This window comes from Neofelis nebulosa, chromosome 2, assembly GCF_028018385.1.
Source record: "Neofelis nebulosa isolate mNeoNeb1 chromosome 2, mNeoNeb1.pri, whole genome shotgun sequence".
In the NCBI taxonomy this organism is placed as follows: domain Eukaryota; kingdom Metazoa; phylum Chordata; class Mammalia; order Carnivora; family Felidae; genus Neofelis; species Neofelis nebulosa.
The window spans coordinates 207,733,950-207,747,515 of record NC_080783.1 but is presented as its reverse complement, the minus strand read 5'-3'; the positions used below and the strand labels follow the sequence as shown (position 1 = coordinate 207,747,515).

General features: G+C 55.0%; 1 protein-coding gene across 1 annotated transcript; it reads left to right on the top strand.

Annotated features, from left to right (window-relative positions):
• Positions 1-409: 409 nt before the first annotated feature.
• On the top strand, positions 410-9,596 carry PLA2G2F (phospholipase A2 group IIF). Its single transcript, XM_058718843.1, has 5 exons — positions 410-600; positions 1,236-1,288; positions 3,885-4,029; positions 4,932-5,041; positions 7,092-9,596. The coding sequence occupies exons 1-5, from the start codon at positions 485-487 to the stop codon at positions 7,301-7,303; spliced, it is 636 nt and encodes a 211-aa protein (XP_058574826.1). The 5' UTR covers positions 410-484; the 3' UTR covers positions 7,304-9,596.
• Positions 9,597-13,566: the final 3,970 nt, after the last annotated feature.

Here is a 13,566-nt window from a genome sequence, read left to right as displayed (position 1 = left end):
CCTTTCCTTTGTTGTGTCTGGCGTTGAGCACAGCCTCTGTCCCCCACTGCAAAACTCCACTGTAGAGGTCCCACGCCTCTCCGATGCCCCCTTGAGTCAAGCCCACAGCGCTGTTCAGTTACAAATGTGACTGAATAATGTTTTGTTTCACATCCTTTTGGGTGGGAACAGAGAGAGACCTTTGGGCGAACTTCCTTTCAGATGTACAGGGAAGGGCCAGCTCTTGGTCAGGTGTGGAAACCCCCACCTGCAGATGCGCCCGAGGGTGGGGCCTGGACGGGGCGGCTGTAGGCAGGGCGGTAGCTGTGGGAGGGAGGGGGTGGAGCCTCCTTTTTCTAGGGCGTGTGTCACCTGCCTCCCGCCCAGGGGCATTGCCCTGGTGCTACCCTGCCCGCGTGCGTGTGGCAGTGTGACACTGGGGCCTGCTTCAGAGCGATCACGGACCTTACGAGCCCTATGTTGCTGGACCCCCAGAACACAGAACATGGCGGATGGGGCACAGGCCAACCCCAAAGTGTTGAGGAAGAAGGTGCTGGTTAGGCACCCCTCCAGGTGGAGGGGCCCAAGTCTCAGGGCCTCTTTTCCTTGGAGAACCTCGAGGTATGTGCCTGCTACCCTGGGATAGAATCCTCCACAGAGAGGAGCAGGGATGGGCTGGGGGAACTGGCTCCTAGAATCGTGTCTCCAGAAAAAAGAGCTCTAAATCTCTGAGTGAAGGCTGAGATATGTCAGTACATTTTCAGCACCAGAAGACTTTAGAGATCAGCCAGTCAATCCTCATGAGGCACTTGAGGCCCAGAGAGGCTATGGGATCTACCTGAGGTCACACAGCATTTTGGCAGAAGAGCCGGGACTAGAACCTGGGGACCCAGGTCTCTTGGCTCCAAGTGCAAGACCCAGCCACCGGGTTGGGTCACGTGACTTCCTGGAGTGCCTATGGAAGGGGGGTTCGTTCTGATCTGTGACAGTGGCCCGACCCCATGAGGCGGTGAGCTTCCTGTTTCAGAGGTAAAAGGAGGGGTGGGGTAAAAGGAGGAAGGAGGCTCCCGGTGCCTCCTGGCTCTGCCATCCGGGGGACAGTCCGTTCAGGGGGTGGGGGCAGGCGGGAGGAGCTCATCCCAGAGATGCGGCAGCAGGAGCGGGGGCCCGGGGGGATGACATTGTCGGGGCCTCAGAAGGGAGCTGCGGGAGCCTGGAAGGGACGGGCTCGGGGCTTGGATGTTCTCCTCTCTCAGGTCCAGCTTGGGTATGAAGAAATTCTTCACCATGGTCGTCCTGGCCGGCAGCGGTGAGTAAAGGCTCTGGGGAGACTCCTCTCTCTCCCCCCTCCCCCACTTGCTCCTGTGACCTTGGGCCCCTAGGTTCTCTATCCACTGACTGGCTCTCTCTGGGCCCCTGCTTCCCAGCTCGGGCCCCTGTCAGGCCCTCACTGACCCGGGGCTGTTTGCCGACTATAAACACACCAAGGGCCGTGGGCATTTACGAGCCTCCCAGGCGGCAGGGCCCCGGGCTGAGCAAGCATCGTAAAATGGTAGTGTTTGCTGGGCGTCTGGCCGCCCCGGGGAAAACCTGGGTGTTTGTGTAGATAAGAGTATTTGTGTACATGTGTACCTAAGACAAGAGCTAATGGGTTTGGGTGTGGATATACACATGTATCTGTGTGTGGGGGGGGTTGTGTCTCAGCACAGTGACGTCTGTGTGTCCTCCACACGTCAAAAAATGTGTAAGTGTGTACTAACTGCACGTGCGTGTGTGTGTGTGTGTGTGTGTACCAGGGCTGTCGGTGTGAGTGTGCGAGAAGTCGGCAAGGAACGTCTGGGGGCTCCTTTCCCAGGGCTGGTGCTCCCGGGGAACACCGGTCGGGGACAGCTGAGGCTCCTGACACAGATGTGACCCCATCACACATCCAGGTGTTCTGGCGGCAGGTGCCTCCGGGAGGTGGAAGCTGGGCTAGAGGTGTCACTGACTCTTCATCCGGCCCGTTGCATATCGCCGGAGCACAGCCTGCTCTGGGGCAAAGAAAGAACTGCTGGGCACAAAATAAGGGTTAAACGTGGCCAGAGGTGACAACGGTTGGCTGACCTGACGGCTGAAACGAGTGTTGAGACAGCAAGCCTCTGAGTTCCGCCCGAACTGCTGGCCGCTAAGGCGTCTGCCCGGCTCGCTTTCTTCTGCTTGGAGTGCGAGTGTGGACGTGGCCTCGGCTCCCTGGGTTCCTCGTGGGCGCCGCACGCGTGAGTGTGGTTCCACTGGCGGGTGTGTGGTGTGCGGGCGTGCGAGGCCTCTGTGGACGAGTGTGTGTCCCCTTGTGTGAGTGTGGAGGGCTCGCGTGGTAACATCCCACCCTGTGTGCAGCTGCTGGTCAGAGGGCCCTGGTGGGGGAAGCTGTCCCCCGGGGGAAACACCTGCAGAGCTCGGCTGCAGGAGGCCAGAGCTCACAGAGGGTGCTCCCTCCTCACAGCCTCTGCTCGCAGTGCCCAGTAGGAGAGAGGCGGCGGCCTGTCCCCGTCCCCGTCCCCGTCCCCGGTTTGACAGTTGAGGTCAAGGAGCTTATGCAACCTGCCTGCGTGGTCATCGCAGGCCTCGTGGAGAGACCTGTTTGCGGACCCAGGGCTGTCTGCGTTTGACTCCCAAGGTCTGATTCCAGATCTGACTCCCAAGCTGCTTGACATTTCCCTCTGGCCGCAGGACCCAGCACAGCGGGGGGGAAGGGTCGGGGGACACACCTAAGGTCCCCTTTGTCCTACTCCCACTGACGGCCCTCACGTCCCTTGTGCAGCTCAGGGATGGGCTTGGGTCCACTGGACACAGGGTCCTCCCTCTCCCTGCCTCAGACCCCACCTGAGACATGTGCCTCTCTCTCCATCATCCTCTTAGAGTCGCCTGTCATTTGTCCCAGCTCCTTCCCTGTTGCCTCTCTCATTTGCTCCTTATTTTCTGTAATGATGAAAGTCACAAAGCCAATAAACGGGAAGGCTCAGGTGGAGCGGGATTCCCAAGGCCCATTAAGTGGGGCTAGAGCGGCTCTCCCGTGTGAGGGTTGGCCTCACCCAGTACGGACTGGAGCCCCAGGCTCCGGAGTGACTCAGCAGGGAGCCAGGAGCAGATGTAGAGTCAGCACAGGCCGGGGTGAAGAGGCAGGGAGGAGGGGAGAGGAGGGTATGTCGCTGGGGCAGACCCACCTGGCAGGTGCGGGGAGGCTGCTGATTTTGCTGGTGTGGGAAGGGGGTCATTGACCTATTGCTTCCAGTGAGACATGGCCAAAGGGAAAGGGTGTGTGTGTGTGTGTGTGTGTGTGTCTGTCTGTCTGTCTGTCTTCGTCGAATGACCAGACCACCGCATTGTCTCTGGATTCCTCGTGAGATGCCCGAGCCCCAGGACCGTGCTGGGGACACTGAGTTCCTACTGGGGGCAGAGGAGCCAGACCAAGCCCAGGACCCAGAATCAAACCCCTGTGTTCACAAGAGCACGTGGCATTTGTGAAGCCCCTTACGGTGGACCTGTCACTTGGGACCTCACTGCCTGGGTGCAAATTCCACCCCTACCACTTTTTTGATGATGTTCTTGGGGAAGTTACTTGGGTAAGCTCTGGGATTCAGTCTTCTCATCTGTAAAGTGGGGGCAACAACAGCACTCCATGAGTTAATGCCTGGAAGGGGCTCAGGACAGCACCTGGCACAGAGAAGCCCTCAGTAAATACTAATAGCTATTTCCTTCTAAGGGCCCTCAGACATCATGGCTTTTTATACATTGCTTCCTTCCTCCCTCTCTGCCCACCCTCTCTCCTCCTTTCCCTGGCCTTGGGGTGTGGGGGGGGACAGTCAGACAGGAGGGGGCCCCCCACCAGGTAGGGAGCTCACAGCACCCCCTTGGTTCTCTTGCAGTCCTGCCCACAGCCCGCAGCAGCCTGCTTAACCTGAAGTCCATGGTGGAAACCATCACGGGGAGGAGTGCCATCTTGTCCTTCGTGGGCTACGGCTGCTACTGTGGACTAGGAGGGCACGGGCTGCCCATGGATGAGGTGGACTGGTAGGTTCCGGAGTGCCTGGGCCACTGTCAGGCCTGGGAGGGGGGCAGTGAGGGTCAGACTGGTCTCCATTTCTGAGACATGGGAGAGGGTCCTTTCCCCAAAGGATGAGGCTGGTTCAATGGGTTTGTGACCAAGAGCCTGACCTTGACCCATATCCTCCTCTACTGTCTTGGGTGGTTTCTACTGTGCATCTCCAAGTCTTGGGCTTGGAGGCGTTTGAACTCCCAGTCTCGCCAGGAAGGAAACTTTGACCTGCCCCCACACACGTGAGAGCAACAGACGCACAGCTCATGCTCAACACAAGCAAGGGCTGTGACCCCTCTCACTCCCATGACCCTAGAGGCCCTGATGGAGGGCTGCGTTTCTTCCGTCAGACTGAAGACTGAAGCCATGGCTTAACTTTCTGCTCCTATCTCCCCCAAAGCAGCCAGCGTTAAGTCTGGTAACCCGGGGGGCTTAATAAATGCATGTTAACTAATTGCCTTCCTCCACCAGAGGGGATGGGGATGGCCACACTACACTTGCTTCCTGTCTCCCACCCCCAGTGCCCACTCAACCCTCCAGACTTTTGTCTCTCCCTGGCCATCGTGCCCAGCCGGGCATGGCCTCCTCATAGGCTCAGGCTCCTTTGACACCAACTTAGTCCTAACCCTCCTTCCCATCCTGACCACATCATCGGACAGCCTGACGCCTCCCGCCTCCTGCCTCCTGCGGCCAGGGCTCCAAGGGGGAAAGCTGGGCTCTGCCTGGCTATGTGACCTCAGACGAGTAACTGCCCCTCTCTGGGCCTCAGTCTGAAGGTCTGATCCACGAGGAACCGAAACAGACGACTGGGGTCTCTGCCGGTGGGAGATGGGCCAAGCTTGGCTATGTGGGCCTGCTGTCCTCTACCTGCCCCTAGGTGCTGCCACGCCCATGACTGCTGCTACCAGAAGCTCTTCGACCTGGGCTGCCACCCCTATGTGGACCACTATGAATACACCATCGAGAACAATACTTCCATCATCTGCAGTGAGTCCCTCCCCTGCCGTTCCTCCCTCCCCCACCCAGGAGAAGGGCTTAGACTGCCAGTGCCCCCAGGCTGCTCGGGGGGCCCGTGCACGGGGTTGCCAGGTGAAATACAGGATGCCCACTTACGTTTGCATTTCAGGTAAACGAAACATGTTTTCACATAAGTATGTCCTAAATATTGCACGAGACATACTCATACTAAAAATTAAATGCTAGCATAAAAACAATGACTATTGGCATGAAAATAAGAATTAGCATAAGTATATCCCATGTAGTACTGGGACATACTTATACTAGAATATTTACTGTTTGAAACTCAAATTAGCCAGGCCTCTTGTTTTTGTTTGTTTGTTTGTTAACTCTGAGAACCCTAGCCGTGGCCCTAGCACGTCTCTCTGATGTGCTCTGATCCCCCCAAGCCCGAATCAGCAGGCTGCTGCCTTAGTTCTTGATTCTTAAGCTTCGGAGAGCTTAGGGAGTGGTTCCGATTCAGTGGGCCTGGGTGAGGGCCCAGGAATCTGTTTTTAACCAGATCATCAGGCGATGGGAAGACTTGGTGACACATGGGTCTGGGTTTAAACCTGGATTCTGCCAGCATCTCCTGCGGTGTAACCCTATATAGGGTGCTTCCCTACCTGGCCTCAGTCTCCCCGTGGATATATGGAAGGGTTTGGATCAGAGCAGACATGTTCCCTTCTAGTTCTGTCCTTGGGACCCTACCAGAAGGTGGCCTCATCCCAAGACCCTCAGTGTTTCTAGGAATTCAAGCTATGGGAACCAGGCCCGGTGGGGTTACCATGGACGCTCTGGGCCATTCCTCAACTGAGAGGTGCGGATCCACGTTAATGGCCCTGGTGTCCCCGTGTGCCTCCTCTTAGGTGGCGGGTGTCCCCTGGCCCAGTCCCACGGGCAGCCCCTGGCTCCCTTTGTTTCCTTGTCTTCACCAGGTTCTGTTCACTACCCCTCACTAAAAGCAAGCAAGCCCAGCTTTGCAAAAAAAGAAAAAAAAATCCCAAGTCTTCTGTTCTCTGGGGAAGAGTCCTGGTGGTGAACTGGGTGCATCTGGGGCCCCCTGGAAACCCAGGGCACTGTGGTCCTCATATTCTGCTGTTCAAACATGGGGTGGAGGGGCTGGCTTGGGAGAGGAGGTGTCCCCTCATTAATGCATTTTGAGGATCCTCAAAGGGCAGTGGGCGAACCCAAGTGGGGGTTTTCACATTGGGTTCTGGGGGTTCCTGGACTCAGGTGATGGGTGGGGGTGTTCCTGAGTGGTCCAGCTGGTCCCATTAACCCATTTCACAGCTTAAGTGGCTTCTCTTTTGGCCGCTTGATATGTTGGCCTCCTGAAAAGAGTTTCATTTGAGAGAAAGTATTCTGCTGATAGAAAGTTTGAAAAGTCTGCCGACCACCGAGCTAGTGAGCGGTTCTCAGAGGGTGTTCCCCGAATCTGCAGTATCGGCATCCCCTAGGAATTTACTAGCAATGCAGATTAGCAGGCCCCACCCAGACCTAGTGAATCTGAAGCTGTGGTCCTGGGGCCCAGCCGTCTTTGTCTCAGCAAGCCACCCAGTGGCTCCTAATGAGGCCCCTAAGGTTGACAGCTATCAGGGTAGACGATTTTGGGCGGCTTCAGCACTCGCTCGTGGGAAAGGCCCTGAGCTAAGCTCTTAGGAGTCCTTCCTCAGTGGCCTCTCACCACGAGCTCCCTCCAGGGTGGGTGTCCCGCGATTCTGTGATGGAAGGGGGAGGCCTAGGGTGGGGAGTCCCCGACACCCGAGTGTCTATCTCGGGTCCACCTTGGGTTTGCTGTGTGACCTAGGTAAACCCGTCCCCGGGGCCTCCATTTCCCCAACTATAAGATGACAGGTTGGACTTCCGGGGTCTTCTGATGGAAACATGCTCCAGAGCCACCCGGATGACGGATCATGCCAACTGCAGGGCCCGGCCCAGAGCTTCTGAGCCCGCAGGCCTGGGGCGAACTGCCAGCACGTTAGTGCTGCCCACCAGGGGACCATATTCCGAGACCCACCAGAACCTCTCCCCCACGTAGGTGAGCTCAACGAGACCGAGTGTGACAAGCAGACCTGTGAGTGTGACAAGAACGTGGTTCTGTGCCTCCGGAACCAGACGTACAATGAGAAGCATCGCAACTACCTCAACATCTACTGTCAGGGCCCCACGCCCAACTGCAGCATCTACGAGCCGCCCCTGGAGGAGGCGGCCTACAGGCACATCTCCTCCACTCTCCCTGCACCTCCCTAGTGCCCCCCCCGGGGCTGACGGGCAAGAGGGATGGAGGTTCTGGCTCTGGGGACCAGACAGGCAGACCAGGTGGAGATGGGGGAAGGCTGAGAGCCCAGGGCTTTCTGGTTGCTTCCTCCCTGGAACTCTCCAGGGGACCGGCCCCAGAGGACTCAGGGAGGCCTGGGTCCTGACTGTGGCTCCCAGGCCCCTCCAGCCCAGCACTGGGCGTGGCCATGTCCTACCGCTGATCCCAGACTTGGCAGGAAACATGTAGCCTGTTGGGGTCTCTCTTGAGTGTGGAGGGCAAGGCCTGAGGAAAAGAGGTGGCTCCTCTGAGTGGTCTCTGCCACGGGCCCCAGCCTGACTTCCTCGGCTTGACCGTCAAGGTTAGAGACCAAGATCCTGAGCTGCCAGTACAGCCCCAGAGCTTGTTGTGTCCTCAGACAGGTTCCCAGACAGAGTGCTGGTCCCGAGGTTCTGGGGGCCTTTTGGCTGCCCCTAGGGGACAACCCCGGACGCTCCTTGCTTTGAGGGCCTAGTGGCTCTCTAGAGCCCCCTTAAGGGCAGGGTGGCCCATGAGTCCAGGCCCAGACATCACAGGAGGGCCACAGGGCTAGTGTCTCAGCCACAAGGTCTGGCCTCAGATCAGGCTCGGGGGCGCTGACGGAACCCCCATGCCCAGTGGCACTCCCTTAGGTGCATGGGGACCAAGACAGGGCCACAAATATGTCTCCAGCACCCTCACGTCTCCCCCCACCTCCCTGCTAACCCGGCCCAGCCATATGGCACTGCTCTGAGGTGCACCGGACCCCACCCCTGTGCCTCTCCTCCTGCAGCAGCCGGGCCGGTGGGTGGGAGGACCCCAGACCCCTCTCTGCCTGCCAAGGAGACACAAGGCTGCACTCTGGTCTCAGAAGCCCTGTCGGTGGGGAGGAGGCCGAGGGCTGGGACCCACCTCCCTGAAGGGGAAACAAAGGCAGGAGGGTCCAGGTCCAGGCAGGAGGCTTGGAGAAGATTCCAGAAGGCAGTGGGGAGGGAACTGCATGAAGACAGAAGGGAGGGGAGACGGTGAGAGAGAAGCGGGACAAGGCAAGATGCCCAGACCAGAGGGGTCTCAGCAGGAGAAGTGGGGTGAAGGAGCCTTGGGGTGCAGGGACCCCCTTGGGCCCAGGTTCCTGTTGAGGGTTGTGGGCAGAGATGGAAGAGAGTCAGCCCCCGCGGGGCCAGCTTCCTGACTCTGTGCCAGCACTGCTCTCTCTCCAGGTGCACCTGCCCCTTTCCTGCCTTGCCTCACCTCTCGACCTCAAGGTCAGCGGCCTCCAAGTAGCCAGCGTGCCCTGCCTCACCCCGAGGACACACTGACACAGCGCTGAGACCCGCCCAGACACCCTCAGCCATCAGGAAGTTTGGCCCGCCCTGCGAGGGGCCTGTAGATCCACTGTCACTAGGGCCAGTCATGAAAGGCGGAGGCAGCAGAGGAGTGGGGGTGGGGAGAGAACATCTCCCCCCAGAATAGCAGGACTGGGAAGAAGCCTCACCTGCTGCAGCTTCTAGAATGCTAGCCCTGGGGACTGAGGATGAATTTGGTGGTTGGAGTCAGCTGTCACTATGCGTGAGAGAAGGCCCTTCCAACCGTTCACCTCCTTCTGGCCCTGGTGTGGTGGTTGTGGTCCCCAGTGTGTCTCATCACTCATATCTTTCTTTTTTTTTAATGCTTTATTTATTTTTGAGAGAGAGACAGAGACAGAGACAGAGAGACAGAGCGTGAGCAGGGGAGGGGCAGAGAGAGAGGGAGACACAGAATCCGAAGGAGGTTCCAGGCTCCGAGCTGTCAGCCCAGAGTCCGACGAGGGGCTCGAACTCACGAGTCATGAGATCATGACCTGAGCCAAAGTTAGCCGTTTAACCGACTGAGCCACCCAGGCACCTGCTGACATCTTCTTCTACCCTGGCTAACTAACTAACCTCTCCTGGCCATCTTGGGCTGGTCCCTTATCTCTGAGCTGAAGCCCCCCTAAGCCAGGGTGGAGCCAGGATGGGGCAGCCACAGTCCACTAGAAGATGGGGTCTGCAGAGGCCCAGGCCCCTCACCTGTGGGAGCCCAGGTTTCTGCCTGCGCCCCTCTACCTTGCACACACCTCCATTCCAGAGAGTCTGGGCCAGTGTGTTGGGATGAGATTCTGCGGCCGAGGAGTCTCGCCTCCCCCTGCCCCCCTCACCTTGCCCCAACCTGTCCAAGATGCTGCGACCCCAGAGGTCCTCCGCAGGACTTGGCGCCCCATCGTCAGTCTCATAAAGGCCTCCTGCCTCAGCTCCCTCTTGTTGGTCCTCCTTGGCCGGGCGTCAGGGGAGGGCACAGAGACTCCCTCCAGGGTCTCCAGCTCAGGGGGAAGCAGAATCCCTTCCTGCCCTCAACCTGGGCAAAGTGGCCCTGCTCCAGCAGAGAGACAAGCATCAGGAAAGTGGTGTGGGCCAGCAGATGGACAATGATAACTGTTAGGCTGGGTGGGTGCTTGTCAGGCATCAATCTCCACCCCAGCCTTTTCTGTGGAACATCCGAGGCCCGGAGAGGAACAGGTTGTAAGCGATGGGGCTGTGTCTGAATCTTCAGCATCTCATTTGTAACTATCCCTCCTTGCATCTTCTTTTTAAAAAAATTTTTTTTAATGTTTTTATTTATTTTTAAGACAGAGAGAGACAGAGCATGGGCAGGGGAGGGGCAGAGAGAGAGGGAGACACAGAATCGGAAACAGGCTCCAGGCTCCGAGCCATCAGCCCAGAGCCTGACGCGGGGCTCGAACTCACGGACCGCGAGATCGTGACCTGGCTGAAGTCGGACGCCCAACCGACTGAGCCACCCAGGCGCCCCATCTCCTTGCACCTTCTTAACGATGATGCGGGTGCAGCTGGAGACAGTGGGACCAGTGACCGAGAATCCAGCAGGCACCAGGTCCTGGTCTTACCACGTTCTCTGACTTATGTCCCTTCTCTGTTGTGGGCATCAGTTTCCCCATGTGTAGAGGGACCAGAATAGCTGTTTCAGGTGCTCCCCAAAGCCATGTGCTTTCCTGGACACATCTGGGATGATCCCTGACTCTGCTCCCCCTCCCCACCTCAATCTTCAATTAAGCAGCTCTGCTTTTCCTGTATTATTTACTGAGCTTTCACCTGAGCTACTGTAAGAAGAAAAGACATTCTTCAGTAATTTTTTTTAAAAAGCGTGAAAACTCTGGGACAAGATCATCCATTGGTTCATTCATTCAATGGACCTATACTGATGGTCTTCCATGGACCAGGCATGGCGCAGGGGGTTTGGTGGGGATACCTTTAATCAGACACAGACTCTGGTAGGGGGAGGCAGACAGGTGATAACCTTGACATATGGTGCCAAGCAGTGTCATGGGGAGCACGGAGGATGAAGCCCCAAGTGTGTCCTTGGTAGTCCCGAAGGGGCCCCCAAGGGGATAAGGTGTGGGGCTGGGATGGCCTGTTCAAGGTCCTTGGAGGTGGAGAAGAGGGGCGGGTCACATGTTTTGAGGAAGGGGCCCTTGCTTCCGTAATCTGGGTGGCTCTTTGCTTCTTCAGGACTCCTTCCAAGTTAGTGAGATCTTTTAGGCTAAGCCTTGAGGAAGGATTGTACTTGGCTTCCACTGGTCTGGAGCTGCCATTGACAAAGACTCTGTCCTTGACCAAACTTTAGTTAGGCTCCTCTGAGACCTTTCCCAACCAGGCTTAGACCTTAGGGTTTCCGCATCCATCTGAGCACTGCCCAGTTTTAGCAAGAATCCCCTCCTGCCCTCAATATCTGGTCAAGTTCGTCACCCTCCACTGTTTCCCAGGTGGTTCCTGATCACCCGGGCCTGCCTTTAGCAAGAATCTTGTTAGGGTCAGTTTAGCAAGAATCATCCAACCCTCTTAGCAATCTTCCATCCACCAGCACCCCTCCCCGCTCCTTGGCTATAAACCCCCACCTAAGAAAAGTGAGGATTCATAACTGTATTCAGAATTGAGCCCAGTTCTACCCTGGCCCCTGCTGTGATCATTCTTGAATAAAACCTGTTTTTACCACTTAAACTGCTGCCTGGGTCTTGTTTTCTAATAGCCAAGGTGCTATGAGTTGCACGAGATCAGATTCATCATTGGACCCTGGTCGTTTCACCCCGGGACCCCAGGTGGACGTCTGGGAGCCTTTGTCTTCAGTCCTGAGTGATTGACCGGGGATCTCTTGTGAGCCCAACTGCTGAGTCAGCGCTCCAGGTAAATGTCCACTGAAGTACAGCAAAGACAAGGCTTTGGTTCTTAAGGTTCCGAGTTTGCTCTGTGAAGCTGGATGAGAGTACTTTGTTTGACAGATACCTACCAGGCTCAAAGTCTTTCTTCCTGGCTTTCTTTTGAGTGGGGATTCCCTCCCTGACTCCCGAGACTGGAATATCTTTCCTGGCTCTTTGGGAAGCCTCTCTATTCTATTTGATCCTGCTTCTTCTAAGGAAACTTCTCAGTCGCCTGAAGCCCCTCATTCCAAACCTCTGCCGAATTTGTGACTTCACTGCTCCCTCTAAGACCTTACTTCTCCCATCTCCCCTCCTACAGCCTTTGATCTTCCCTTCAGGTAGGTCCCTTGAATCTGCTGATGGGACCCCTTCAAACCTCTGCCTCCTCCCTCCCTCTGTCTCCTTTTGCCAGAATTTTCCCCTGCCTATTCCACTCCTTTGGGCATTTGAATATTCAGCTCCCTTCCCCCATCGTGGGTTCTCAAGGGACTCTCAAGCAACTACTTGAAACTAAGAAGGAAAATGCTCTTTGGAAATAGTTGGGATATTTTATCCACTTATGGGCTTTGGAGACATCCAGGTGGCTGCTGATGTCCCCTCAATGTCTCCCCTAAAATGTATTCCATGGTCTCCTGAGAAGTACACATCAGGGCAACTGAAAAGCCTAAAAGTCTCCTCCACAAACATTGGTAAAAAGCTTCAGCTCTCATTGAATAAACAACCTTAACGTCCCATCTGCCAGAAACCCAATTCAGATAAAAAATATAAAATGGAGGGGCTCCTGGGTGGCTTAGTTGGTTGAGAGTCCGACTTTGGCTCAGGTCATGATCTCACAATTCGTGGTTTCGAGCCCCACATCGGGCTCTGTGCTGACAGCTCAGGGCCTGGAGCCTGCTTCGGATTCTGTGTCTCCCTCTCTCTCTGCTACTCCCCTGCTCACACTCTGTCTCTCTCTCAAAAATAAATAAAGTTTTATATATATATATATATATATATATATATAATATACATATTATACATATATATTATATATATATAATGGAATAAAGAGGAGATCTAACTATTTTATATCAACCAGGGAGCTTGCGTCACTACGTTTTACTGATTCATGGCTAAAATTTTAGAGTGAAACCCAGAAGATCTCTGTGTCATGTCAGTTTGTGTGTGTATGATGTGGTATTTTTCTACTCAACATGGCATTATCAAATTAATTTATGAAATCCCTTAATGGAGTTCTATTCAAAATGGCTTAGATATAAATCAGCACTTCTATAAATTAAGTATTCTGGGGTGTTTGGGTGGCTCAGTCAGTTAAGTGTCCAGCTCTTGATTTTGGCTCAGGTCATGATCTCAGGGTTCCTGAGTTCGAGCCCTGCATCTGGCTCTGTGCTGACGGCTTGGAGCCAGCTTCAGATCCTCTGTCCCCCTCTCTGTCTGTCCCTCCCCGTCTCATGCTCTCCCTCTCTTTCTCAAAAATAGATAAATATTAAAAAATACATATTCCTAGAGGGGCACCTGGTTGGCTCAGTTGGTAGAGTATGTTACTCTTGATCTTGGGGTTGTAAATTCAAGCCCCACGTTGGGTGTAGAAACTACTTAAAGAAAACCAAACCATTAAAGTGAAATTAAGTATTCCTAAAACACCCCGAAATATAGAAACTAACCCACATATTTTTCAAGCTCATATGATTTGAACAAATCTTTTTTTAAGTTTATTAAAGTATTTACTTATTATTTTTAAAATATAATTTATTGTCAAATTGGCTAACATACAGTGTGTAAAATATGCACTTGGTTTTGGGGGTAGATTCCCATGGTTCATCGCTTACATACAACACCCTGTGATTATCTCAACTTGGGTCTAGCAGTTAAATAAGGGACTGTCATGTAGATCAAGCATAGTAGTAAAAGAAAACTTGCGTCTTTAACTTTTTTAGGCTTTTGTTTTTATGATCCTTGTCTAGCTTGCATGGGCTGTCAAAATAGTTAACAGGGAAATAGCTCGAAATG

What these genes read in the sequence shown, in the direction of transcription:
- PLA2G2F (XM_058718843.1), top strand. Translation starts at nt 485, where the DNA reads ATGGCGGATGGGGCACAGGCCAACCCCAAAGTGTTGAGGAAGAAGGTG. An exon ending in CCCATGGATGAGGTGGACTG is followed by an intron (nt 4,030 to 4,931) that starts GTAGGTTCCGGA and finishes ACCTGCCCCTAG; the next exon opens with GTGCTGCCACGCCCATGACT. An exon ending in CAATACTTCCATCATCTGCA is followed by an intron (nt 5,042 to 7,091) that starts GTGAGTCCCTCC and finishes TCCCCCACGTAG; the next exon opens with GTGAGCTCAACGAGACCGAG.